Here is a 27,188-nt window from a genome sequence, read left to right on the forward strand (position 1 = left end):
ATAGTATAGAATTAGAATAAATATTATAAAGAGCAAAAGAAGTGATAAAGGGTATGAAAAAGTAGATTTTCATTTAAAAATTACTTAATATTTGAGGACTCTGATAGGGAGAAGCAATGGTAATGAGAGGATGTTGCTTTGCTTTCTTTTTCTAATCTTTGTTTATCGATCAGTCAGCATCTCTTCAATAACAGACTGCAGCTGTCTGTTCTTGGCTTCAATTGGAAATGGAAATTGGGGTAGGCAGTTCCATGTGGCAGGGTGAGTTGCCTACATTCAGTGGCATACATTCTAAAAACAGAAACATTCATGTCAATGGAAGTATTTAAATGCACAAGAACTCTAGTGGAAGGAATACAAGATGGATTCACTTGAAATTTAAAGCCAAAAACAGTAGCAGAGTTTTAACAAGAAGATGGGAAAGTCTGCGTACCATAAGTAGTGGAGATGGTGGGTTCTCAGTCTTGTGGGTGACTATGCATTTTGAGAGCAGAAAAGAGGTACTTCTCTTTGAATTTGTTTCAATTTCACTGAATTTCAGCTTCACAGGAGGAACAGGTAGGGTCACAAAGAAACGATTTATTTTCCCCAGCTTATGCCAGTCCTAGCAAACATACAAGCTGGGTGAATCTTTTATTTAATCTACCTCCAAAACCAACACTAGTGACAGAAAAGAACTCTGGAAAACAGGTGGTGATGCCATGTTTTTGAAATGTATTGCTAAAATTATTATTTTATAATAGCAGTCCGGGTCTGTGGACACATGACTTGCTTCCAATGCATTAAGGACAAAAATCATGTATAGTTCATTATGTAATTGTCCTTGCTACTGGATGGAAGTCAAGATGGCAATTAAAAAAAACCAAAATTCACCTCGGCAGAAAAAAAAAATAGAAACAAAACTAAGGAAAAAACCAAATTTGTCATGATTTTTTCTTTACCTTTTATTTTCTTCACTACCACTCATTCTGGTTTTCCTACTTTTGTCTGAGCTTTAAAAAAAAGATCTGCAGATCAGTGAGAAGAAACAGGACCTCTGTTAATGAGGTAGGCTTTATCAGCCCTGTTCTGAGTAGTTTCAATCTTCCATATTTATTACTGTACATCCTGTGAATAGAATTATTGTGGTAGGTTTTATTAATTGAGATAGGCTGGAGCCATAAGTATGGAATATTACTGCTGCAACACTTCTTTGAGGAACTGCTGACAGAACTGCCAGCTGGTGACTGGTAAAGATAAGGAGGACTATGATTGCAGATTGCTTTGTCCTTATCATTGAAATCTCAGTATCTTTCAAGAACTTCCTAATATGGCATAAGTAGGACTTGACGTGATTATTTTTTGATTTCACTAAGTGTGGTTTTAAACTTTGTTTTTGCAGTACTTGTTCTTCCTAGTTTCTGATTATTATCTTTTTCTTTTCTGGTAAGGTATGGCCAGACAGTGGATATTGCATTTTAGAAAGGCAAACAGCAGTGCCTTTAAAATTCTGTTGCTGTTACTGATTTTACGAGATAAAGAAAGACCAAAACAGAAATAACCTGGAGTAATAATCTTCTAGGATACATTGTGCACCATCAAAAACTCAACCTGAGCAATGAGCATTGAAGCTCATTGCAGAGGGGTGAAAGGGGACTCGGCATAAATTATATAAGTTGCCTAAAAAATTAATTTCTTCCTGGTATACTTGTTCGAAATAGAAGCAGTAACTGAATGAGTAATTGGCTTTGTCAGTCAAAGCATGCACAAAATATTCAAAGGAAATTTCACTCAAGCTCTAAGATGCTTGCAACTTTCAGATTTACAGTAAGCTGAATTGGCAGAAGAGAAGTTGGCTGGCAGAAAGGAGCTGAGCACGTGAAGTGTAAAATTGCTTTGATTTGGAGTCATTTCATTGAGACCATTTTTAAAATTCATTTTTTTCCCTTTTGATTTGCCTTGTTCCTTGTAGTTAGAATGAGCTTGGGCCATGTATGACCATAATTCCTTCTTTCTTTCTCAAATCATCTTGGAGGATTTTGTGGAAATAATAGGCTGCAAATCTTGTATTATTTTTCATGTTGATTCATATCTATATGGTGGTGTATGTGAGAGAGCTGATGCTTAAAGTTGCCTCCTTATAATGGAGCTGGTGTGGGTGTGGAGTATTTAAGACTGGTGAATGACTTATTTAGAATCAGGGATAGGAAAAGGATGAAAAAGATCCTTAAGATTGTCAAGTCTAACTGTGAAAGTATTACTATTGAATTATTCTGGTTCTTCTCTGGTAAAGCAGGACTGAGTCAGATTAGTGGAGTTTTCAGTATGCATTTTTATGGTATGAGCAAAGATAATGCCCCTAAAATGCCATGTAAATAAGCAGCATCATGTTTATAAAGTCATATTTTCTTTTAAAATTGCGTAGTGCCATCCACATTGTTTTTAAATGCCCTAAGTTACGGGAAAAAAAAGAGAAAATTATGAAAATGTAAGGTAGCAGTAACATGTTGAAGATACCATTGATGTGTCTAGGGTTAGGAAAAAGCTGATTAATAAAAAAACCAAACTAACTACCAGACGTAACGAGATTTTAGGTGGTAAACTAGGGTGTCTTCTTCCATGTAGCGAATAATATATTGGCATAAAAGAAATACGACAAATCAGCCTTTCCTATTGCAACTGAACAAAAAAATACATGTATTTAGCAAGGATATGACTGGCTAGTATGGCAGGAACTCAGTATGATATATAAAGGGATTTTACAGTGAGCTCTGTATTAGTAGCACCCTTAGCAATGTTAGTTTGACTACTTGTAGTACAAGGATTGATACTGCTGGTTTTTAAAAATCTTGTTTAATGTAACTGAGTATTTTCACCCAGAAATATGCCTAACTCTGCTAGTACTTATTGTTTTAATTGTTCTTTGCAATGAATATAGGCAACCGGTGACTTTGGAACATCTGCCCAAATTTTCTTTTGTCAGGTAATTCTAGTAATGCCAATTCTTTTTTTTTTTTAACTTGATGGTGTCCAGTTTTCCATATACTGTGCTTGGTAAGTAGACCCACATAAACAATATGTGGAAACAAAGTTTCTTGATTGATAAATTTAAGGCCAGGAAAAAGCAATATTTTCTTACCCTGATGTTTGTGTATTATATAGGCCAAGTAATTTTACCACCAAGCTCTGTAAAACCCCAGATTCCTTAATACTCTCAATATAATCTACAAATATCAGGCTGGTCCTTAAAATATGATTGTTATGAAATCAAGTTACTGGTCCTGTTGTTGCTAGACAGTAACAGTATGATACAGCCTTGTACCTGCATGCTCATATTTGCACCTATTAAGTGGAAGGGATTTTCTATGAACCATGCTTGACTTCAAGGGCAAAGGACTTATGAGTCATTATACTTTTGTTGCAGTCATGTTTCAAAGAAGAGGTAGTGAGAGGACGAAACTGCAATAAGAAAAAGGAAGGTAAAGTTAGTTTATACTTCAAGTTATGTGTACCAAAATGCAATCTCTTATTTCTGTGTTTATTTTGAAATATTCAAGCTTTCTAACTCAAAGAAAGTAATAGTATTCTGAGTGTAACATAAAAAAAAGTTATTAAAAGTAAATCTTTTGCACAGAACCAGCTATTAAATATTTAATGAAATAGAAGTGATGGATCAATACTGTAGCATTAATGTCTAATGGAACATACACTGAAGAGAATATGTGAAGAGAACGTTACACTTAGAAGCCTGACTATTCTTATTCAAAGACTTCTTCAAGTGAGGTCCCATGTAGGTTTTCTGTCTGTGAAACTCAGAGGAAGGCTGTGTATCCCCCAGAGTGAGCAAAACCAGTTTAAGTTCTTAAATTTGATTCTACTTCAAAATGTAAGTCAGCTGCCTAATCTGTAATGTTTTGTTGCAGAATAAACTGCAAATATTGCATGTAAAGTTCCAACGATGTTTCTTTCATGCAAGCTGTCATAGTAAATTAAAGAATTAAAATCCAAAGTGAACGTGGCCTGCTCTGGTTGACCCTGCTTTGAAGCATGGATGAAATTAAAAGTATTCTGTTGTTCATGCCAACTTGGACTTCACTTTCTCTGATTCTGCAAAATGCAGATGCTGATGGTTCCCTGAATTAACAGGTGATGCTGTTAGTCATTGTTTTCAAGTTCACGTCTTAAAGTAGGCTGTTGGTAAACTCTGGAATGCCTTCTGTGCTTTCTGTGTTTAGGGGTTTGATAGTTTTCGAGTGGTTTTTGTTTTGTTTTAGTTTTGCTCTGTTAGGCTTTTTAAGGCATTTTTATTTGTCCTGGTTATGAGCCTAGCACACAGCTTTTTGGTAGAATTCTATTGCAGCTCAAGTGACAGCAGTGCAAGTATGTGCTACATGTACATACAAAAATATTAAAAAATAAATGATCCAAATCTTAAAGTTGTTTTGTATTGTCCTAAATCTTTTTTTTTTTTTTTTTTTTTTTTTTTTTTTTTTTTGTGAAGAGTAAGAAAGCAGGCTTTTGGATTCTGCCCATTGTTTCCTTCTTGTAGACCTGAATATTGAGTTTCTTCATCTCTGCATTTCTTGCGACAGTTCTGTTTCTGTATTTAGTAGTTTAATGTGAGCAGTTGCTTAAGTGGGTGCCTTAACTTGTTTATTCTGCTTTGTTTTCATATTCCTCAGTTTTTCAGAAAAAAATACTTTCTAGTTAAACATAATGTTTACAAGCTAAAATGCTGATTATTAAAAAAAAAAAATATAACATGATCTATGTACAGGCACATATTCCTGTTAGTAATGTTGCTTATACGTGTATGTGTGTATCTGTGTACCTCTTAACAAAACTGTGTAATTTGTCTTATTTTACTGTGGAATTAAGTAAACAGTTTGAAGGAAAAGCTTATTTGTTTAAGTGTAATGAATATTTGTATGGACTTTGCTACATAGTTCTGAAACAGGATTTATGTGGTTTCAGTAGACTTCTGGAAAATAACTGGCTTGATATCTTACAAGCAGGTTTATAAGAGCACTTTCTTTGGTTTCTGTGCATATACATGGTAAGCCATCAAACTGTTTAGTAATCAGTAGTTTTCAATGGCCACTTTAGACACAGTCTCTACTTTGTAGTGAAACCCAAAACAAAGCATACTATTATAAGATTGGTATTTTTTTCCAAAAATGTGTTGCTTATTTATAATGTAAGTACTTCAGTGCTTTAGAGAATATTTCTTTCTTGATGATGGAAGTAATATACAGTGGAATTCTTTGTATCTGACTTTTATGTGTGAGAACTCTGTGAAAAGTGCTTGTCCACAATCAAATGTCTCTAAATATTCTAGGAGGAGTCTTAGTATTTCTGTATAAGTAGGAAAGCTGCAGTGAGGCTAATGATACATGTAGTGGCAGGACAGGTATTGAAAAGCACTTTGCTCCAGTACCTGCTTTAAAATCTGGAACTGAACTCTGTCACTGAGATAATAAATTCCTTAATATCAGCCAAAGCTATTCAGACAGTAAATTGCATGCAGGCATGCATCCAAATTGAAAGGTGAGTATTGTTTCTTCCTCTCCCTTCACTGTAAAGCAAAGTAGATAAGGTCCAGTCTCTGATTCTCTTGTTGAAAACTCGAAGATGACTTCGTATAAAGGGACTTGGGGTAAAAAACGCAAGGAGTTTTAACAATATGGGAGTCTCACCAACAAGATACTATGATTAAGTTCAAATATGTTGTTTGCCGCTTTTAGAGGATGCACAGAATTGGGATCTGGAAGATGACAAGAACACTCAAGTTTGCAAATGGGTGCAGCCGTTGATCCTGATGTAGCTGCAAGCAGTACTGTCAAGCCAGAAAGAACATGAAAATGCATGCTTTTCTTCACTGAATAGATTACATCATAAAAGGCAATCAAAACCCTGCCATGTATTGAGTAGAGATTTGAAATAAAGATCGTTAGCATCACAGAACAGTTCTCCTCGTGGTTTTGGTCTTTTGAGTAAGGATTGTCATACTTAGGTATAATATATAGTTTTTACAATGAAAAAAGTTTCTGTGTATTTCATAAACTCATAGAATAGTTTAGGTTTTGAGAGACCTTCTAATGGTCTTTAGTCCAAACCTCCTGCCATAAGTAGAGATGTCTTCAGCTAGACCAGGTTGCCCAGAGTTCCATCCAACTTGGCTTTGAGTGTTTTCAGACAGGACATCTGCCACCTCTCTGAGCTGCCTGTTCCAGGGTCTCGCTACCCTCATTGAAAAAAGTCTTCCTTATATCTAGTCTGTATTTGTGTTCTTACCAGTTTGAAAACATGAACACTATAGATGTATTTGTTGGGCTTCTGTTCTTTTATAGGTCATTTTTTTATTATTATATAAGCATGTCAGCTATCATATAAAATATCACACATTAAATGCATTATTAGAAAAAATAGTTGGGCTGTAATCTTCTTGAAAATGTTGTGCGTGGCTGAAAATAAAGCTTGTCGAGGCTAATACACTGTAACAACTTGGAAACTGGCAGGATATTCATAGGCTCAGCTCCAGTATTCAATCTGTGTTGTAGAATAAGAACTGACTTGACTATATTCTAAGGCATAACAGGTAGAAAATAGATCTGTGGTTTGTTTGGGGTTGTTGTGTGTTTTTTTGTTTTGTTTTTTTTTTTTTTTTTTGTAGGTATGTATAGAGGGTAAAAACAAATTTTTTTTAATCCCAGACTTGGAAATCTGTTGTAATACTGAATATCTACTGCATTAGAATAAAAAAGCATGGACTTACTTGATTTTGCCTATTGTCTCTCAAGAAACGTTTGCATGAGAGGATGATGAGAAAAGAATCTTAAATAGTGAAGACTAAGACAGATTTTGTTGCTGTTTTCAACTTCCCTTTGTGGTAGTTTAGAGAAAGTAGAGCCAGGCTGGTCTCCATACTGATAGGCAGGGATGGGATCAGAGGTAAAAGGACATGTTACAATATGAAATCCCTAATTAAGTGAAATAAAACCAATTTCTTGTGAGAGTAGACAAACAGTGGAATGGGCTGCCCGGACCAGGAGTTGGAATCTCTGTTCCTAGAGAAACTCAAAGTTTGACTGGGCATGACTGTGCAAACTTTTGTAATTGGACGTGCTTTAAAAGGTGGTTAAGATTGGATGACTGCCAGAGGTTGTTTACAACCTAGATTTATTTTATGATTATATGGAAAATTAATATTAAATAAGAGGCTTTGCTATACTTAAGAACTGCAAGGGAGTTATTAAAACCTTGTTCACTAAACAGTTTGTGATAGTGTTTTGTGTAATTTATGAATGTAAATTGCAAGCTTTAAGTATTAGATCTGCTAATGTTCTGTTGAGGAAGTTTACAAGATGTTCACTTCTTTCCTAAGTCAGAATGTGCAACTATCCATTATTTGCAGCTTATTTAATCAGCAGGGTACAGGAAATACTTGAGGGAGAATGATACAATAAATAAGTAATTTTCTTTTTAGATGTAACACAAATGATACATAGTTACAGAAGTTAAATTACAGAATATGTTTGAGAGAAATTATGTGTATTTATGTGTACTTTACCTCAAACATATAGATCTGTGCGCTAAAACTTTGTGTTTGCAAATTTAGAAGTTGTTTCTAAGTGCCACTACCAGACTAGGAAACTTGCTTTCTAGTCTAGTAAAAAAGAGTATAGAATGGAGGATGGACAATTTTTTTATATCTTACAAAGGTAGTCTCCTTTTCTGTTGTGGTTGTCTTACTTTCTCCCTTTATCTGTGTGCACAGTGGTTCTGGTGTAGTAATTTCCCTGTCTCATGAAAATAAAAACAATTGTTTCTGTGTTGATCATAATAGCACAGGGTAGACTAATTCTACTTCCTTTATTTTATCAGTAGGTTTTTGTTACAATTACTCAGCAGGACAGCTTAGAGACATATTTCTCCTCTGAGCCTTTTAAAAGTTTTAGCACTGATGCTGCTGAGGCAACACTTTATTTTTTTAATCGCTTTAAATTTCACTCTGTTGACAGTGATAAGAGGGGAGGCTGGAAGAAAACACAATCTCAGGCCAGTGAGGCTGGTGCAGTGTTAGCCACTTTTGGATCTAACAGTGTTGTTGTAGCATTTCTCCTAAAATCTGAGAGAGATGCTCTAGAAGAGGATTTAGGACAAAATGTAATCTGTTTAAAGGCACCATGATTTTCCTAAAGTATTTCAAGGTCCATAAGGAAAACTGGAGTCTGGTTGCAGAAGCTTGGCATAAGGATTCAGATCCCAACTGACCTCACAATCCAAAGCAGACAGATTCTCTCAAGTATTTAAGAGGGAAGATTGTTGTTTCAATGTAGGTCATAGCTGTTGACCTGGAAAACATTTTGCTTTTTTTGCTTCTATCATCAAAACAAACTACATCTGATCCTGACAAAATATAACTAGTTGAGGATGGGAACTCAATCTGTCGTTGAAGTATCACTGAGAAGAAATGAACTGAAATGTTAATGTTCTCAAGTGGCCTTTCAGGCCATTGTTTTTCTTTTCAGCAGAAGGAAGGTGGCACATACAGACCATTAGAAATAATGAAAGATAGTATTCAGCTATGATTGCAATTTATATATAAAGTGTGTTACTGCTGAATATTTGTACAGACTGAAGAAGGGAGTTAGCATCTAGTCTTAAATGTTAGCTGTACTTCTTGTTATTGTTGAATTCACTACAAAGATTTGGTATGTTGCTTTATTTTTTGTAACTAGCACATTGACAGCCGTGACATTCAGCTGCTGCTTGTTTGTCACCGTAACTAAGACAACTTGACATACAGAGTTTGTAGGTAAACACATAGTAAGGGCACTAAAGATTTGATTCTTGTTCTTGGCTTGTAAGTTTTTATTGCAAAACTTAAATGGCAGAGAAAGGCAATGATAGGTGGAGCATATTAGAGATTAGTTTTGTGGTGGATCAGGATTTTCTGCATTGTCATTAGCACTGTATCTGCTGCAATGAACTGTCATTCAGTCTGTGTAAGTAGAGCTGTTTTTACTTCCAAAGTGCTTCTGGTTTTAGTTGCTGTACTCTTTCAGTCTACTTGATAGCTGCAAAACCTATGTTCTTTACTCAACAAATTGGAATCAAATATTAATGTCAACATTTCAAGGAAATGTCAGGCAAAGAGGACATGCAGACAGAAAGTCTGATTCTCCTTCCACTTATATAGTGTACTTCTTTCGGAATCAACGTGGAATTAAATTAACAGAATAGTTATCCCTGATGTTTTCTTTGTAATCTCGTTTCACTGTTTGGAAATGGGAGGTCTCAGCTGTGTTTTACTAGATCAGTCTCCTCTGTGCCAAGCTTTACTTGGGCAGAGAATCTACTGACAGACACATATAGTGCCTTGCTGAATTTAACATGCCATATTCAATAAACTGTGTTTAGAAAAATAGTTCATTTCTATAGCAACATCCCTGTAATATGGAAAGAAGAGAATGTGTTTAATTAGTGATAGACATTTTATTTAATGTTGGTCTTTTAATAAGGCAGGTTATGCTACTTGGTATTTCCTCGTGAAGTAAAATCTGAATATTGATCCTCTGTGTTATACAAAAAGTAGTGGTAAGTAATTCCACCCCCTTCCAGCTACTAAAAGATCAGTAATTATTTTTTGTGTTAGGATATTATGAAAAATTCAACAACAGGCAGGCTGGATGTGCTTAACAGATCGTTATAATTTGTTGAATGTCAAAGTCTCTTTTTCTGCGTACTTTAGGTGTGCTTTTTTTTTTTTTTTTTTTCTTTTTCTCCCTTCTTATAGTGATTAGAATAATGGCGAAGCCTGGTCCCAAGGTGAGAAAAATATTTGGAAAAGCCTTAACGGGCTTATGTGGATTTTGGGTCAAGTCTATGGGGAAATGTTCCCTAAATCTAGGCTTAGAAACTTGATATAGTAAAATGAAAAATGAGATGATGTGATTTGCAATGGATTTTTTTTTTTTTTTTGGCAGTATAAGGCTATGGAGATTCCTACAGGAATGTGGACTGGGGTTTAAAGGTACTATAAAAAGAACATTTAATTTGATCTTCTATAATTTTGGCTCAGTTTAAGCTTTTAACAAAGATAAGTCTCATTTCTGAACAGAAAAGACAATAGCTTTCTGTGAGAAGGAGTAGGGAGTTCTGTTTTGTCATTCTTAGTATAAAGCACTGCATCAGGGTTTAACTCAGAAACTGAGAGAGAAAGAAAGATTAGGAAGAGGCTGAAGTTCACAAATTGCCTTCTATTTTGCCTTCTATTTGGAAAGATCCCAAAATAAATTGCTGTATTTTGTACAAATGATTAACATTTGGCAACATTGAAATTAATCTCATTCTGGGGCAGGATACAGCAGATTTTTAGTGCTCAGCAATAAAATTCTATTTTAAGGCAAATTGAAGACTCTCACTGTTCTTGAAGCACAGGGAAAACTCAAGAATGCAGAATTCAATTTCCTAATTGGATACCAAAAAGGCTAATCTTGCCTTTCAGGGTGTGTGTGTGTGTGTGTGTGTGTGCGCCTGTGCATGTGTGAAGAATTGCGTCAGTTGTAATTGCAGCTGCTAAGAATTCAGCCCAAGTAAAATAGTCAAGTCCTCCGTGTTAAGTCCCTCAGAAAAAAAATGTTTCTAACAGCACAGTCCTTTCTAATACACTGCTCCTCTGAGTTCAGCATGGACTTGGTGTGTCACAGACTGAAGCATCAGGAGGATTTCTTGCAGCCAGTGGGATTATCCTTTGTCACTCATCCTGGCAAGTTCTGAATCTGCTGGGTTTGAGATTAAAGTCCATAATAACCTGACATAAGACCTGAGGGACTGAGATAACAGAATGCTCTTGTAGATGGGAAAGGAGAATGATGCTAGGAGTGCAGTAAGGTTGTGAAAGTACCATGATGTAATTTATTTGATTGTTAGATAAAAATTTGTCTTGGTCATGGTACTTTATTTTAATAGTTCACAGATATTTGGTATTGGCAGTTTCCAGTTAAGATTCAAACATTGTGGTAAGCATAGCTTCTTAATTTTGATGTGTGTAAACTAGTCGTTTAGTTTGATCAGTGAAAGCATTCAAACATTTGCCTTGTCTGAAAATATTTCTGATGTCCTTGAGATCTCGAGAAGCCCTAAAGACTGAAATAAGAAAAATGTAACTTTTTGAGGAAAAAAAGTGAAAAATTTTATGAAAAAATTCAGAAGATAAAGACTAAGAGTAAAGAGCAGGTGATTAGTTACAAAATTTGGAGACTCTAGTGGAGTGCACATTGTAAGATGCTGCTGCAGCAAGAATACCAGCCAATAGACTTTTTTCTTTCAAAAGTTTCTGGTCTTAAATTTAGGGTAGATTTTCCTTTTTTTCTTCCCAACACAGGTAATAAGATTTTCTTTACTTGTGCTTGGTCTTTGCTGACATTTCTTACTGTAGAACTTTGTTCTGTCCTGTTTCACATTCAGGATGTCTGCTGTCAGAGGATCTATACCAGGGTTCTGGGAACCATTTGGAAATGGACTGCTTCTTGATCTGTGTTCTGCTCTTCTGTGAGGGATGCAGGGCAGGGCATCTTACAGCACCATATGCTGAAGTTGATTGGAGGTTTTTGTATAAAGCAGGAACAGAATACTGCATCACTAAGATCTACAAGAAATGGGTCAATTACTTTGAATTAAATTTAGATGGTATGTAAGAATAATTCCTTCGAGAAATTCAGCACTTGGTAATATACTTGTTCGTTATTCTATGTGAATTTATTAAAAGAATAATGCCGGTATTTCTAAACTTCCATTTGTGCTTAAAATCCTGTAGATTCCTTTACTGATCTTTTGAATGTTTTTATCGTTGCTATTAACAGAAATGACTAATGATTTTATTTTCTTTAGAACCAGTGGAAGATAGGAGAACTGTCCTTCAGTAATTTCCTTGAGGAAGACTATTCTGATGCAGCAGATTTGACAATAACATTTAGTGATTAAAAAAACAGTAATAAAAAACACACGGTACCAAAGTGTGGTTTTGTACATATTGTCACCTCTGCTCAATAAAGACGTTAAGGATGACTTTAAGGATAGTATCTCTGTATATACTTAGGAGAAAGAGAAACCTCGTTTTCTTTTCCTTGCTTGCTGAGCTAAGATGTGTGTAAATAAACAGATGATGCCTGATACATTTACATCCCTAAGAGAAGACCACTGTAGGAGCTGACTTGGAGAAACCTCTTTAGAACTGTTCCCAAACATTTGGACTAAAACTAGGTCTGGATCATCTTCTCTGAAAAGGGAATGATCAGGAGGACAAAGCAAATGTGTCACATGTGCAGACTTCTTGCTGTATCTGGGAGTATTAATAGAGGAAGCTGAACCAGTCTGAACCCTTTTTGCTGCTGATGGCCCTGCAGTCAGTAAGCCTACAGCTGCAGTTTGAAAGACAGTGGAAGGCTGCTGTTTCTCTGAAAGACAGTGGAAGGCCACTGTTTCTCAGCTATTTTATGGCTTCTGTAAATGTTTTGACTCATATTTCTCTGGAACATATCCTGATTTTCTTGGAATTTTAGGAAAGTTAATATATAATAGAATAGTTTTAATACTTGTTAATGAATTTAATGCATGTTAATGAATTAGGATATAGAGTTTCCTAGGTAGTATTTACTTCATGTGGGAGTTTCTTACATGTTTTTCACCGCACATGGTTAAGATATCGAAACAACCTTAACTCTCTGTAACACAGGCATAGTGGCTGGAGTTAGGAAACAAAATATCCTTGAATTCTTTAAAATTAATTTAATTTTATTTGGTATTCTTAAACTTCACTGTCAGTGATGCCTTGAGGGGCTGGAACAGAGGTTGCACACAGAGTTAAGGGGGACAAATGGGTATTTATTGTGAGGCCCATGAAAGGCCTACAAAAGCCACACCCCAGCAATACAAGTGCCACAGTCGTGGCCCCTGCCCGGATGGCTCCAAGATGGAAGGAAAGGAGGGCTTGGCCATGAGTTCTCACACCTTTATAGGTTTCAGTCCATTTGCATTCAGGAGTCAACTGTCCAATTAATAGTCTCAAATAGGGAAGTTTCATCCTCCTGCTTGCTTGTGTGTCCGCCCTCCTCTTTTCACGTTGTTTATGCTTAGGGCTTGAAGTTTAAAGACACTGTCCTCGAGTCCCTAGGTAGAATTAGACTGTTTTGTCTTCATCACCCAAGCAAAACAGAAAAGCACATCCAAGCAGAACAGAGCAGAAAACTTAAACTTAGAGGTATCATCAGTAGGATTCAGCCTAAATTTCTTGCCTTGTTTATCCACCTGGTATCACCATCATGCATTTTATTTGAAATTGTTGCAACTTTCGTGCCTTAACATAGCTTTTATCAAGGGAAGAAATAATTGGAATGTGCAGTGTTGTCAACATTTTTGCTATTTAGTATTTGCAGATACAATAATAAAAATGTCACAAGACAGGTGTTTCTTAAGGGATGAGGAAAAAGCTCTTAAATGGTGGACATGCTAGAACTAGTGTTTGAAAAATTGGAACATTAGAAAGCTTCATGAAACAGCAGCCTCTCTTGATTTATCAAAGAAATATTGTAGTGTTATATTAATCTCCGCTAATATGAATAGAGCTTTACTTGGAAGTATCTGATTAGGCGAAGTTCAGAATAGGAAAATTAATATGGCAATATTGTAAATTTTTGACTGAAATTCCACCTTAAATATAGGTTGAATGACCACAATTCTTACCATTTCTTCCTACAAAGACTGGCATATTTTTGAAAAGAAGTTGCAGTTGTGAGGTGCGTACCTTAAGGAGATAAAGTAAAGCCTAAATTTCTTAAGCATATGGGACGTTTGGCTTGCAAATATTTTTCTAAGAAATAAACCCTGACTTGGTTCTGTTTAAACAAAGATATGCCATTGAAATCCCTTTCATCTGTAGAATAACTATTTCTTTTCAGTGAGACAACTGATGTTTTCCAAATGTATCTAATAATTAAGCCAAATTCAAAAATATATTGCTTGCTGAAATACTTATTTTCCCAAATCATGTGATATACCATTGCTGTACTAAATCACCTATCACTCTGAAATCTGTATGTGCTTCTTCTGTCTTGTTCTTCAATTTGCTAAATTTGTAATTTTCTAATGTTGGCAAGAAATGTGGTAATTTCTTTGTAGCCTACCAGTCAAAAGGGATGACTGAGTTACTTAGAATATAGTTATTTTCTTCTTACATGGCATCATATTTAAATTCCTTAATTGTGAATACCAATTATTTTCTTAATATGTGGTTAGCACTCTTTTGAACTGAGATCAGTAATTTTAACTGCTTCCCTCTATTAAGTTGCAAATATGTTGTATACATGTGGTTTTTTTTCCATCTCATTTTTTGTTGACACATCTGTTCCTATTTGTTTTTTAATGACAATAACATTGTAATTCCTCTCTCATAATATTTTGTATTCCTTAATTTCTTCAATTTTGGACTGTTTTCACACTAGGGTGTTCTTTGTCTCCATGGCAATGAGAGGTAGACTAGAACATTGTTCTGAGCCTTAGCGTGAGAGATTTTTTTTTTCTCCTCTGCTAGGAGAAACATACCGAAATTCTGTCCATGCAACTGGCATTTTATGGTAGATCTCATGATTATTTTTTAAATTAATTTTCTGCAGGCTGAAAAATGACACAAGCAAATAAAAGCAATGTCAACAAAAGTATAGTGTCTGTTTTGTAAGTTATTCCAGGTTTTTATGCCTGCTAAAAAGACATAAATTTTCACCTCCTGAATGAAAATTGATGAGTAGCACTTTTTTCTCCCTCTTGCTGTGGTCAGATACGGCTGAAAAAATGTTTTCCAAAAATTGCTTAAGAGGCAAAGCCTTTTCAAATCCTTTCCTAGACATTTAGTAGACCTTTAAAACCTAGAGTGTTATTGTCCTTGTGTCCTCTGTGTGTCCTTCACATCTTACAGGACTTCTGTCCTGAATATAATGCAAGTCTTTATTGCTGCATTATACAAAAAAAAGGTGGGTGGAGGGAGCGAGAGAGGAGTTTGAAAAGACAAATTGCATGAGCTCCTGTCATTTGTGGAGTAGTGCAGCATTTAATATAGAAGGTGCACCACAGCCCCCATTGTCTCCTTGTGCACAAAACTGTTACTTCCTTGCACAAGACTCTCTGGCTGGTCAAGCACCCTTGGTGGGTCTCTGCACTGAGTATTTCTTTCTTGGCTTTTATTTTTTAAGATGTTAACTGTTAATTCCAGTTTCCAGAGATCTCCTTTATACAGTTCCCCATTTTCTTTTACAGACCCAAACCATAGTGTCACAATCATATTGTCGTTCTCTTTCAACGTACCAAGGTAAATTCTCTCCAGCCCCACATATGTGATCTGAGCTCCCTGTATAGTCTGTTGCTGTTTTGCCACTCTTGGCTGTCTGTGGAACTGTAGGCAGAGGATTGGGGAGTAATTTTTTCTCTTGTTGCCTTGGGCTGGTGCATTAGTGAAGTTGCACCTGAGGAAATGGAGCAGCAACAGATCTATGAAATGCCTGGTCAGGCATATGAAAGTCCCATGGATAGTCTTTTACCTCGCATATGTCACCTATTTTAATTTTTTTCTCTCCTGTTGTCTAGCAAATGTATTTTAAGGCCTTCTTCAAAAGTTGACTCTTGAAAGCATAATAGGATGAGCATGACCAGAACTTTTAGTATTTGTAGTGAAAAGATGGTTCATTATTTCTTTTATTCATGACAAGAAATATGAGATGCACTTTTAAAGAAACAATGTTTTAAATTTTACTGGGATTTGGAAGGTTATAGTGTTTATGCTTTGATATTAATTCCTTCCTTTTCAAAATGTTTTTCAGTATTTTCTCCATATTTCTGAATATGTGCTTTAGTGAGCATTTGGTATTTCTTGGCAAGTGCTTTCAAATACTGTGCTATTCAAACTTGCTGTTAGTAACGCTGCTAAGTACTAAATAGACAGCATCCACAGAAATCTTACTGAATGGGAACTGTGCAACAGAGAGGGCTGAAAAGTGGTGGCTCCTAGCCCAGCTTCATCAATAGTACTAGAAAAACGAGGCAAAGGAAGGGAGCAGGACAAACATTAAATGTGGGGAGCTGAGTGCCAGAGTCACTGGAAGCAGCTATTGATTCTAATAGTGCTTTGCCAGCCCCATGAATACAGGGCCCAGGGGTGGCACAGCTCAGGAGCTGTAGCCCTGGAGGAAGCTGACATCAGCTTCCCTGGAGGCTGGCACTGAGCAGCAAACCAGTGTCCTTTCATCCGTCAGTCCTGCACCCTGCTCGTCGAGGCTGGGTGCCAGGCAAGCAGGGAGTTTTGCAGCAAAGCTCTATCTTGCCTGCAGGTGTTTAGGGCTTTCTCTGCCAGAGAAACAGTGCTTATATTACCTCAGGGGTGTTTCATTATTTTGGAGTTTTTCTCGTGTTGGTTCTTTGAGTTAGTAAACTGATTATTACCTTGACTTCTTGATTCTCAGAAGTATTGATGTGAAGGGCCACTACCTTTATCTGTATCTGAGTACTTTGTGCACTGAACTCCTGCTGGTTTTGGCTAAACTAATTATGTTTCTAACAGGAGACTTAATCTGGAGTCAAAGCTGGCAGAAGTCACCATTTTGCTAGCCTGTAAATATCTTTTGCACTTGTTTTCTTCTAACTTCCTAAGTGTAATAAATGTGATTTTAATTTTTTTTTTTAAACTGATTCACTGAAGAAGCATTCCTTGTCTGTGCAGTTCTTAAATGTGGTTTTATGGGAATCATAGCAGGTATTTCAGCTGATGAGAAAAGGGAGATAGATCCTGTTGAGAAGAAAGTATTAAGCCAAAAAATGTGCTAGATACAACAGTCCCTGCCCTCCTGAGACTGGTTCTGTTCTTAGTTCTACTGCAGACCTGTAGCTATATAACATCATGTAAGGTCTGACAGATCAAGTAACTTACTGAATGCATCTGGGACAATTAGTAAAAAAATGTGCTAAGGAGCACATGGTCCATCCTGGCTTCTTGCCTTCACAGATGTTCTGAGATACGTGAGATGCTGTGATAGTAAACAGGGTTCTGGGGAGTGTGGTATCTGCCTGGTTCTCATGTGTGCACGATCCTGCACTTAGGCTGAGCTAACACTCCACATTTGTACAGCAGAGAGCTCACACGGCTTGTGATAGATCAGATGCCTGTGCATGTCAGCACAGATGAAAACCAGCATCTGATAGGCAAGTGAATATCCACATGCTGCTGAACAGCTTGTCTGCATCCTGGATGAGAATTCCAGACTGGCTCAGGTTTCAGGTTGAGGAATTTTCCAGTACATAAGCATAATGTGCTTTCCTGGTGCAGCTTATGGTTCCTCGGTTATGATTTATGTTTTGGAGTAGTCCTTTCATTAGATGTGTGTTTCTTAGTTATCCTATGTATGCTGTCTGTGGCCCTCATTTATTTAAGGAAACTACTCTATTTAGAACTGGTGGATTTCCCATATGATGGCAGCTTTGTTATTGTCTTATCCTTTTATTCCTGTAACAGTTCTCCATGTGACCAGCAACTTAATGCTTCATAGGATGATGGCAATCTCACTGAAATTAGACTGAAGGTCCTGGAGCGAAATACAAGCAGAAAAAGATTTCTGCAAGTGTTTCGTGCTTTCGTTTCCCAGCACTGGGAAGAGGTTGGTGCACAGATATCAGATGGCAACCCTACCCCAGCTCTTTCAGTGAGACTTAGGATACAGATATCTGTTACAGAGTCACTGAGGAGGTTTGGGACAGATAAGTCAAATCCTCTGCTATTGAACTGGTGCAAAGATGTGGAGATACTTGGTGAGCTCAGGTTTGCTGCAGAAGCGAGCTTGAGACAAAGGGAGAGCTGTGATGTGGGACAGTTGGCTTGCTGGAGTCTGAAAACAGCATAGCAACCAAATAGCAAAGACCTAGCTTCAAAGAGGTAAAGGGCTTTCATGTCAGATGAGAAGCAGATGTGTGTACTTGAGATGCAGATAGAAGAATTGGAATGGCAAGCCCATTAAGAACTCCTTTAAATTAAAAAGAGTGAAATACTCAATAGGAAAACAGCTAATGGCAGTGAGGAAAAAAAATCTGAATCTAATATTGTAGGCGTTAAGTTTTTAGGATGCATGTGCAGCCAGAAAACTTCTGCTTCTAAAATTGTCGGATGCAATTCCATTTCGCTCATATTGAAGTATGTAACTTTTTGTTAAAAATAAACCAACCCTTCTGTAGGAATAGGGAGGGGTTTTGTATGTATACAAATACATGCAAATGCGTTTTTTGCATTATGGTAAGTCATACAAAATTCCACTCAGATTTTATGTAGGTAGAATTAAGTTTGCTGTTGAACAGTGTTCAGAAAATCTTATATTCCATGCTTTGGTAACTGTTAGAAGTATTGTTTCTTGAAAATTTATTGTAAATGGAGTCTGGCATTGAGTAGTTGCCTATTAGACTTCTTCTAAAATTGGTACTTTATAAGTCGCATAAATAACAATATCCCTGTATTGCAGCAGTGAAATTGTATTTCAATAAAATATAAAGATAATTATAAGTTCAGAAAACTGCTTCAATTTTAGTGGATTCTCTGTTACAAGTCAGCTTTTATTTTAATATATCAGCTTTTATTGTGTAGGCCATACTAGAGCTAAAATGTTATACAAAACAAGGACTGAATTTTCTTTATCCAGTTTTTCAGGTCAACCTTGGTCTGAAAATATTCCTTCCTTTCCCATGGACACTTGCTGTTCTCTGAGTCACTCATCAAACCTGTATTACTGTGTTCTCTGGAATATAGATTTCTGTTCAAGTGATGGCAGCATCTAAAGAAAATGTAGAGGAGAGATCAGTTAAAAAATGTAACTAATGTGCTACAGAGGAAAGAAAAGTAATAGGATTGTAGGTTCTGTGTCTATTGAAAGATGAAAACCTCTGCTGCACAACTACATTGCCATGTATGGGTTAGATTTTTTGTTGATTTTTTTTCCATTGAGCTTTTTTCTCTTTTATCATACTTAAATGTAATTTTTTAAAACTTATGTAATAACTCCTTTTTAAGAATGAAAGAATACATATAGAAGAATATTGAAGTCCAAAAAAAGCAATAAACATGTTCAAGGCAGATTTTTTTCCCTATTTTTAATATCTTTTCTGATTTAGCAGCTGTTTTGGTTCTTTTTGGAGGGTTGTCAGATTTTCAGATGAGATGGATTTTTTTTTTTTATAGTAAGACCTTTTCAAGAAAAAAAAATTAGTCTCAGTGTATTTATAATTGTAGCATGAGCTTAAGTTCTTAGAAACACTTCATCACTATGACTCCAAATGAGAATAATGCTTAAACATGCATAATTTTAGGGCATGGATATTAAGCTCATTGAAATCCATCATCCATGGCTATTAGAAGTGCTTTGTGTCTTTCAAAGAGACACTTGAAAGAAATCCTGACATTTCATGTAGTTTCAAGTAGAGAAGTAAGGATAAATTTCCTGTTTAAAATGTGTGAATACCTTTAGCTGGAAAATGTTGGAAAAGTGGTATGGTTGCTGTTACAAATCTCTGGCTTTATTCTGTGTACTTTTACAGCTTCTCCTTTAGCATGCTCAGGACAAAGGCAAGGAAACCCCTAAAGAAATTCAGAAGACTTAGGCTCTGTCCTGAGATCCTGAGACATTGACTTTTGCATTTATAGATTGTTAAAGGGTACCTAGAGATGCTGTGATACTGTGCAGCCTTTGCTGTAAACTGTGGATTCCTTTAATCTGTTTTGATATTAAAGTTATGAAAATGAGGCTTTGTACATTACATAATGATCTTTATTACATTCTGCAGAGGATATTGAACATTATTATAATCAGACTTACTGACTGAAGATCATGAAAGGTCTGAATGCAAGAGGAAGCCAGGTTCTTAGGCAGAAGGTTAAAGAGCTTCAGGTATATTTGTAAAATTGTGAAACTATAATTTATTGAAGCAATTTCTTTACTTAATCTGACAATTGACTAACAATTTTAATTGTTTGTAGAGGCACTTAGGGGTTTTGTTTAACATATCCAATAGTGGATTTTATTTAAATAGCAGCTGACTGGAAAAATTAATTTTTTAGGAAAATCAGCATAGGTATATATGGTTTATGGGTATTCATATTTTGGATTTAAGATAGAAAATTCCATGCAAACCATTCAAATAATACAATTAAAAAGAGCAAAACCGCAGACACAACTTACAAAGACTACAGAGGGATAGGCATGTTGGGGAAAAGAATACAGAACAAAATAGATGTGTTGTGTATAGATCCATAATGCTGCTTCATCTTGAATGCTCTGCACAATTCTGGTTGCCAAGAAAACAGACTTGGAAGAGATTCACAGAAGGGTAACAAGAAAGGTATGGAGTTGCTTTGTAGACAGAAGTAAGTCAGCAAGACTTCTAGCAATGCCTGAGGGATATTATATTTGAGATCTGTGAAGTTGTCTGCAGTATAGAGATGAACAAGAATTGATTTATCTTCTGGATGGTTTGAGGCCAACTTGAGAGCATATAATTTATACAAGCCCCACTTGTACATTCTTCCTTAAGCAAAATGCAGGATGCTTGGCCTTAGAGGGCATATTTGTGACATTCAGGATGAGTTCTCTTTTTTCGAATACCTTTATGTTCTAGATATTTTAATTTTTCATAGTTTTAATTATAACAACCCAATTTTCTTCGTGAGCTTATTGTGCATGAACATTGTTGATTTAGTCGACATAGAGAATCTACCACTTCGTTTTGTTTTGGTTTTTTTTTTCAAGAAATATAAGTTTTGTGACTGTGGTGTGACTCCTGGAACAGCATTGCCTTACAGCTGGTTCAAACCTGCTCAGAACACCACTGTAGGAATAACATCATAGTGACTATTAGGAGGAATATTTGAAAAATACTATCATAGTTGTAATTTCTGCTTACTTCTTGTGTGATTAAAAAAAAATGACAAGGCTGTGTGTATTTTATAATTTAAAAAATATAGTAATTAAAAAGGCAAATCACATATACTGATTTGTCGATTGTTGATCTGTGCAGCACCAAAGCAAAGGAATGGGTAAGTATTGGTACAGAAATACAGTTTTATTTTGCAGTTCCAGATTCTGCTCATTTGCATTTTTCACTTTCAAAGCACAGGTTTTTGTAATAACATTTTTACTAACAGTACATAATCAGTCAAATACAGTTTAGGCTGCAAACACTTTTTTTTTCCTTTTCTTTTGGGGTAAAAATCCAATGCGTGTTCTGTACTTGCAAAGAGGTATTTGATGCGTGATCATTTTTAACTTCCGACTGTCTGGTTTTGACAACTGTATAAGATTTACATATTCTCAGTAGTTAAAATTTGTATAAATGGATGGTTTTTTAAGGTGATCTTTTAGCAAGTGGGATGGAACTGCTGGATTTGATAGTACACCCACTGTGTTTTGTTAAGTTTAATTTATGTCCACTTCAAAATGTTTGGTAGTCTTTAAAATATTTTGTTCTAGAGAATAGTTAGTTGGATTAAGACATAATAAAAAATAATTCCAGCCATTTTTCTGTGACACGTGTTATCTGAGATGTGCACATCAATCTATTGTCTTGGCTATGAATTTGTAATTTATTATCATATTTCTCATTTTTGGAGAAATCCTGCATTGAAAATATAATTGAGTTTTTCAATATCTTTGAAGTTAAAGTGCAGGAAAACTATTGTAATATTTTAAAAACAATGTTAGAAACATTACCTATGTGAGTACTATAAGACTATAAGACATTTTCTATTTTAAATGCTAGTGACTAATATTTTTGAATAGCATTTTTACTTTATGCAAATGGCCTCTGAATTACATTGTTTTATTCTATATAAGTAATTTGTCCCGTTATGATAACTGTAATCTTTTTTTCTCCCTTTTTTATTTTGCTGCTTGCCTTTTCTAGGAAGTAGAGGTTGGTATGCTTCTTCTGTCTCTTATGATACTGTGATCTTTTTATGACTCCTTATGTTTTACTAAATTTAGATTGTTTCTCCCCCTCTAGGATGATTATTTTCGTACGTGGAGTCCGGGTAAACCATTTGACCAAGGTAAGAATTTTCTCCTAGGTACTTCTGTGGGATAAAATTTAAGTAATTACATTTGTGCTCCTATTCCAGAATACTAACAGAATTTTGTTAAGTTGTGTAATTTTCTCTGTCTTCAAATAATTGATTTAAAGAGGACCAGAAATTCAGCCTAATCATTGTTTTGTGTCTATGATATTTATTGATTACACAGAGATGGGAGCATTAGAAACCTCCAGAGTAGATTAATGTTTCCCTTGGAAAAACATGAGGGTTGGAAGATTTTGTTTTAGTTGTATACTTAAGTTAAGAACTCATGTCTTTTCAGTAGGACATCTGATGGAAAACAGGCATGCAGTCCCATACTTATCCTTTGCAGTCAAGGAAGAAAAAAATATTAAGATTTTTAATGTCTCTTTATATCCATTGGATAAAAGACGATCTAGAAAACCAATTTTGGGAGTCTGTCATGTACAAGTGATCTATCTTGAGGCAAAATGCAGCTGGAGCTTTGGGACTGCTGCAGTACAACAGTTTTAGGCTGAGAATACTATGAGCAAATGCAGCAGATATTCCTATTACACGTTCTCTCCCCAGACTTGGAACTTTGTATTTACTGTCAATATAATCCCCCTCATGTATGTTGTTTCAAAGTGTATTGCTGCCATTTTAAAACTGCTGACAATTTTGATACTTTTTTTAATTGCTCTGAGAAATGCTTCAGGGACTTTGTCTTTTCTAATAGTACCAGTGACATAAATGCAAAAAAGAAATCGTGCTTGAGACCAAGATAAAAATATGTTGCAAAGATAGTGCCTTTTCAATTTCAAGAACTTTCTCCGCAATGGATATTGACTTGTGAGGGATATTATTTTGTGTTAATATTTGAAAAATTTGTGGTTCAAGGAATTGGTAGTTGTGCATATTATAAAACAATGAATGTCTTTAAATTTAAGTCTTCTAGTCCCTAAAGGCGCCTGCATGAAAGCTGGTGAGAATGGACTTTTCCTATCCCATGTCCTCGTAAAAAGAGGCAATAGCCTTAAGCAGAAGGAAGCTAGGTTTAAATTAGATGTTAGGAAGAAATTCCTTACAAAAACATGGGATGAGGCACTGGAAAAAGTTGCCCAGAGAGACAGTGAACTTCCCATCCCTGGAGGTGTTGAAGTCTAGGCTGGATGGGGCTCTGAGTAACATGGTCTAGTGGAAGGTTCACTGCCAGCAGTGAACAGGGCATTGGAACGAGATGATATTTAAGATTCCTTCCAACTTTAACTGTTTCATGATTCTATCAACAGTGTTTTGATTCATGCTTCCGTACTTTGGCACATTTTGAAAGGCCTTTTTATGTTAATGTGTTAAAGTATGTCAGAATTGCTCATGTAGGCATATCTGTGTAATTCTGTTTGTATTAGTAAGAGTTTCTATATGGAAATATATATGTCCAAGCATACTAGGTGGGAAAATGTATAATGGTATTTATTCCTGGGCTGCAAAATCTATTTTAAAAGGTGGAAAAATAGTATGATTTACATTGCAATCTACCAGCGCCATTTCTTAAAGCAACATCTGACATTTGTTTGAAAAAGAGGAACTTGTTCCCCTTCAGCTCTTGCTTGCTTCACATATTAAAATATGTTTGACTATATTTTTTATATTTTGACTGTATATATGTTTATAAGCCTCTAAATGTTTTTGTATTTCTATAAATACCACAATGTAACTTGTTAATAAACAATTATGTAGGGCAGGTATTACTTTGGAACAAATCTGAGTGTTCTGTTAGCATATTTAGTTACTGCTAAAAGGCAGGTTTTGCTCTTTCAGTGGTTTTAGAAATAAACAAATAGAATGTTCTTTATCTAGGACTATTCAAAGTTGACGACTTTAATAGCTTTATCAATGTTTTATCAATACTTACTCAAATTAACCTCCCCATACACACACTATATTTTCTGACACATTTCTTCATACACCACTTTTACATCAGATGAAAATATACAGAATACTTCTGCTACCTTTTATTTTTAGACTACAGATGGTAGCAGAGCTTGGAGGGTGTAAGTATTGAATGAAATTACATATACAAAGACACTGGTGTAATTTTGTGAAGTGTAAAGGATGTTTTCCTTTGCTCAATAGAAATACCTTGGGGGGAAAGTGGAGTATATTCATGTAATTGAAAAAATGCAGCATGACATTTCTCTGAGGTTGAACAACCTGGAGGTATAGTTGGTTTGTAGATGTATTTATAACATTTCTTGTAGACCATTCCACTGAATTATTTTTGGCTTTTGTAGTATCAGGTTATATTAGATGTCTGTTTACAGCAGGAATTTTGTAGATACTGTTGTACAAGAAAACCAGATTTTGAAACTATTTCACTTATATTAGTTTAATGTTTGCCTTTTAGCTCTGTGTATTTCATCTACCTAGTTCTGTAATAATTTGGGTAACTAAGGATATCCAAATAGATGCAAATACATATCTATAATTTGCAAATACATTTCTGTACTGTGAACTGAAATAATTTAGAGTCATATTCAATAAAATAATTTGATTCACTCATTTGCAAGCCCTGGGAAGTCATAAGGGAGTTTAATGAAGATCCATTAGTTGAAGACTGAAAACAGTCATGTAGAATTAACTTTGCTGCATTTGGTATGTGCTCTCAAGATCTAGTTGCAGTGCTTTGCAATTAAAATGTATCACATAGCACTTTGAAATGTTGTCTCAGATAAAGAAATAATGATGTCTTTGTAGTAGGACACTATGAATTTCAAAAAGAGCAGAACTTAAAAGCTTTTAAAAATATTTCATGCTTATTTACTATTAAGACTAAACTATATTTAATCTGGTCAACAGTTTCAGGTAATTAGGTATGTTTAGGAATCGTGCTTACTAATGGAGTACACTAAATCCTATGTTAAACAGATTCCCACTCCTTCTCAGCTAGCCCTTGCCTAGAAAGATCTCTTGTAGATTTCTGAGGAACACTTTCATGGCTTTTTCTTAATTATCAGATGCTGTGTTTAAATGATTCTTTTCTTATTTCTCTTTTATAAGTTTATCTATTGTGGTAACATCACGAAAACACCTTGTTCTGTACCATTCACAGACATGGCTCCTAACTCAGGTTCACTGGATAATACAGATCTGCTTCTCTAGTTACAGCTTGCAAATTATTTCAGTATTCATTTCTGTGGGATCATTGAATGGATTCTAAATTTTATAGCTATTTTTAAAAGAGGCTGTAGAAAGGATTTTTATTGAAGGCTACACTGAGCCCATAGTAAGAGATTTTGCTTGCCTTCAGTAGCAGTCTAAGCCCTTATTCCTGCTCTCCTGACACCTTTGCTTTATGCCCTGATGTTAGGTCTAGAATCACCACATTGAGGATTATTATAAGATAAAATAAGAAGTGGGTTTTTTGTTGGTTTGTTTTTACATGGCCAAATCCTGTTCAGACTCACAAATAGTTATGTCAGAAAAGTAGAAATGCATTGCAGGGTGATGGTGACTGGCCAGAGGTACAACACCAGAGCTTCTTGAGCTGGCAGCATGCTGAGAAAAGGGTGTGTGGAACTGTTTCTTTGCAGTTACTAACCTGCTAAAATTTAGTCCTGCAAATCTCTCATCTTAGAAGTCCAGCTTCTCTCTACTGTGCTGACATGTCCCAGATAATGGTCAGGTCCGTGAGCACTGTGTACCTGAAAATATTTTGGTATGTACTAGGACTGCTTCTTCTTCATAGGCTCACTTTAAGTGCCTAATTTGCTTATATTTGCCACAGAAATTCAATATGAAGGCACGTAAAGCAGCTAATTATTAAGAATATGAAATTGGAAATAACATTACAGTTTAATGATGAAGAAAAAGGAAATAGTTTGATAAATTCCTTTAAAAGAACCAAACAATAAGCAAGACTGTTGTCTTAGACTGCAATACAAGATGTAACCAGAGGTATGTATTCTATCACCATCTGTTAAAACCAAGTGGAGCAGTATTCCTTCTTTTCCATAACTCATTCCTCATAATTCTGGGGGAGATACCCTCTATTAATGGGCCAGCTGTTAAAACCAAGTGAAGCAGTTTTCTTTATCTCTTCCACAACCTATCTTTTATCCTGAAAGATATCTTCTGTTAATGGACCATTGAGTCTCACTACATAACTAATAAAATTACATCATCCCATTATAAGATGTCCCACCCAGAAGGAAGAGCCAAGCATTTCCTACCTAAATAAAATCTAAAATTTAGAACATCAGAGCAGCCTTTTTCCACTAAAGTCCCAGAAGAAGACCAGACCCATCTTCACCACCAACTGAACCTTCAGAAGAAAACTACACCCTTTTCCAGAATCATTGCTTCAACAGACCCACATCTGTCGCTCCAGGAGGACTGCAGCCACCGTTTAATGGGACTGCTACCAACGCCCTGATTGATGGAGTGTCAGGTTGTATTCTGACTCCGTCAGTGTTTTGTTTTTTGTATTATAGTATTTTTATTTTAATTTTCCTAGTAAAGAGCTATTATTCCTATTCACGTCTTTACCTGAGAGCTCCTTAATTTCATAATTATAATAATTTAGAGAGAAGGAGTTTACATTTTCCATTTCAAAAAAAGCTCCTACCTTCCTTAACAAATACCTATCTTTCAAATCAAAACAACTGTAAAAAGAAAGAAGAGCTGTACATAGTTTTACGTGAATAGAAGAATTAAACCTGGAATATTAGAAGTTACCTTTTCGACTTATTTAACTTCCTATATTTAAAAACCTGTTAATCTTTAAAATGACAAAAATAAAGACTGTTAAGATGTACTCTTTACAGAATTTATTTTATATGGAGGCTATCACAAGTACATATCCTGGTCATTTTTGTTATTCCAGGCTTTTTCAAAATGCAAGTGTATTTATATGTCTGATGTATTACATACTTCATATGCATAGTCTACTGGATTCTGGTTTTGTTGGTTTAAAACATTTAAATGCTGAAGTTGATTACAGTAAAATGAAATTATGATTAAAATTCCCTATGTAACTTAAGAATATGTAATGAAATACAGAAATAGGAGTTCTCCAAGAGACAAAAACAGAATCATTAAA

At 35.5% G+C, this 27,188-nt stretch overlaps 1 protein-coding gene across 3 annotated transcripts in view; it reads left to right on the forward strand.

Annotated features, from left to right (window-relative positions):
* Positions 1–27,188, forward strand: part of SPOCK3 (SPARC (osteonectin), cwcv and kazal like domains proteoglycan 3) — a 164,080-nt gene that overhangs the window by 39,168 nt on the left and 97,724 nt on the right. For 2 of the 3 annotated variants that reach the window (XM_014878569.2, XM_088163625.1), the window contains exon 2: positions 22,060–22,105. The exons of the other annotated variant lie outside the window; for it this stretch is intronic. In XM_014878569.2, the coding sequence (XP_014734055.2) occupies positions 22,060–22,105 (46 nt within the window). The remainder of the gene's footprint in view (positions 1–22,059; positions 22,106–27,188) is intronic. 3 annotated transcript variants of the gene reach the window in all.

Source organism: Sturnus vulgaris, chromosome 4 (assembly GCF_052056855.1).
Source record: "Sturnus vulgaris isolate bStuVul1 chromosome 4, bStuVul1.hap1, whole genome shotgun sequence".
Lineage (NCBI taxonomy): Eukaryota > Metazoa > Chordata > Aves > Passeriformes > Sturnidae > Sturnus > Sturnus vulgaris.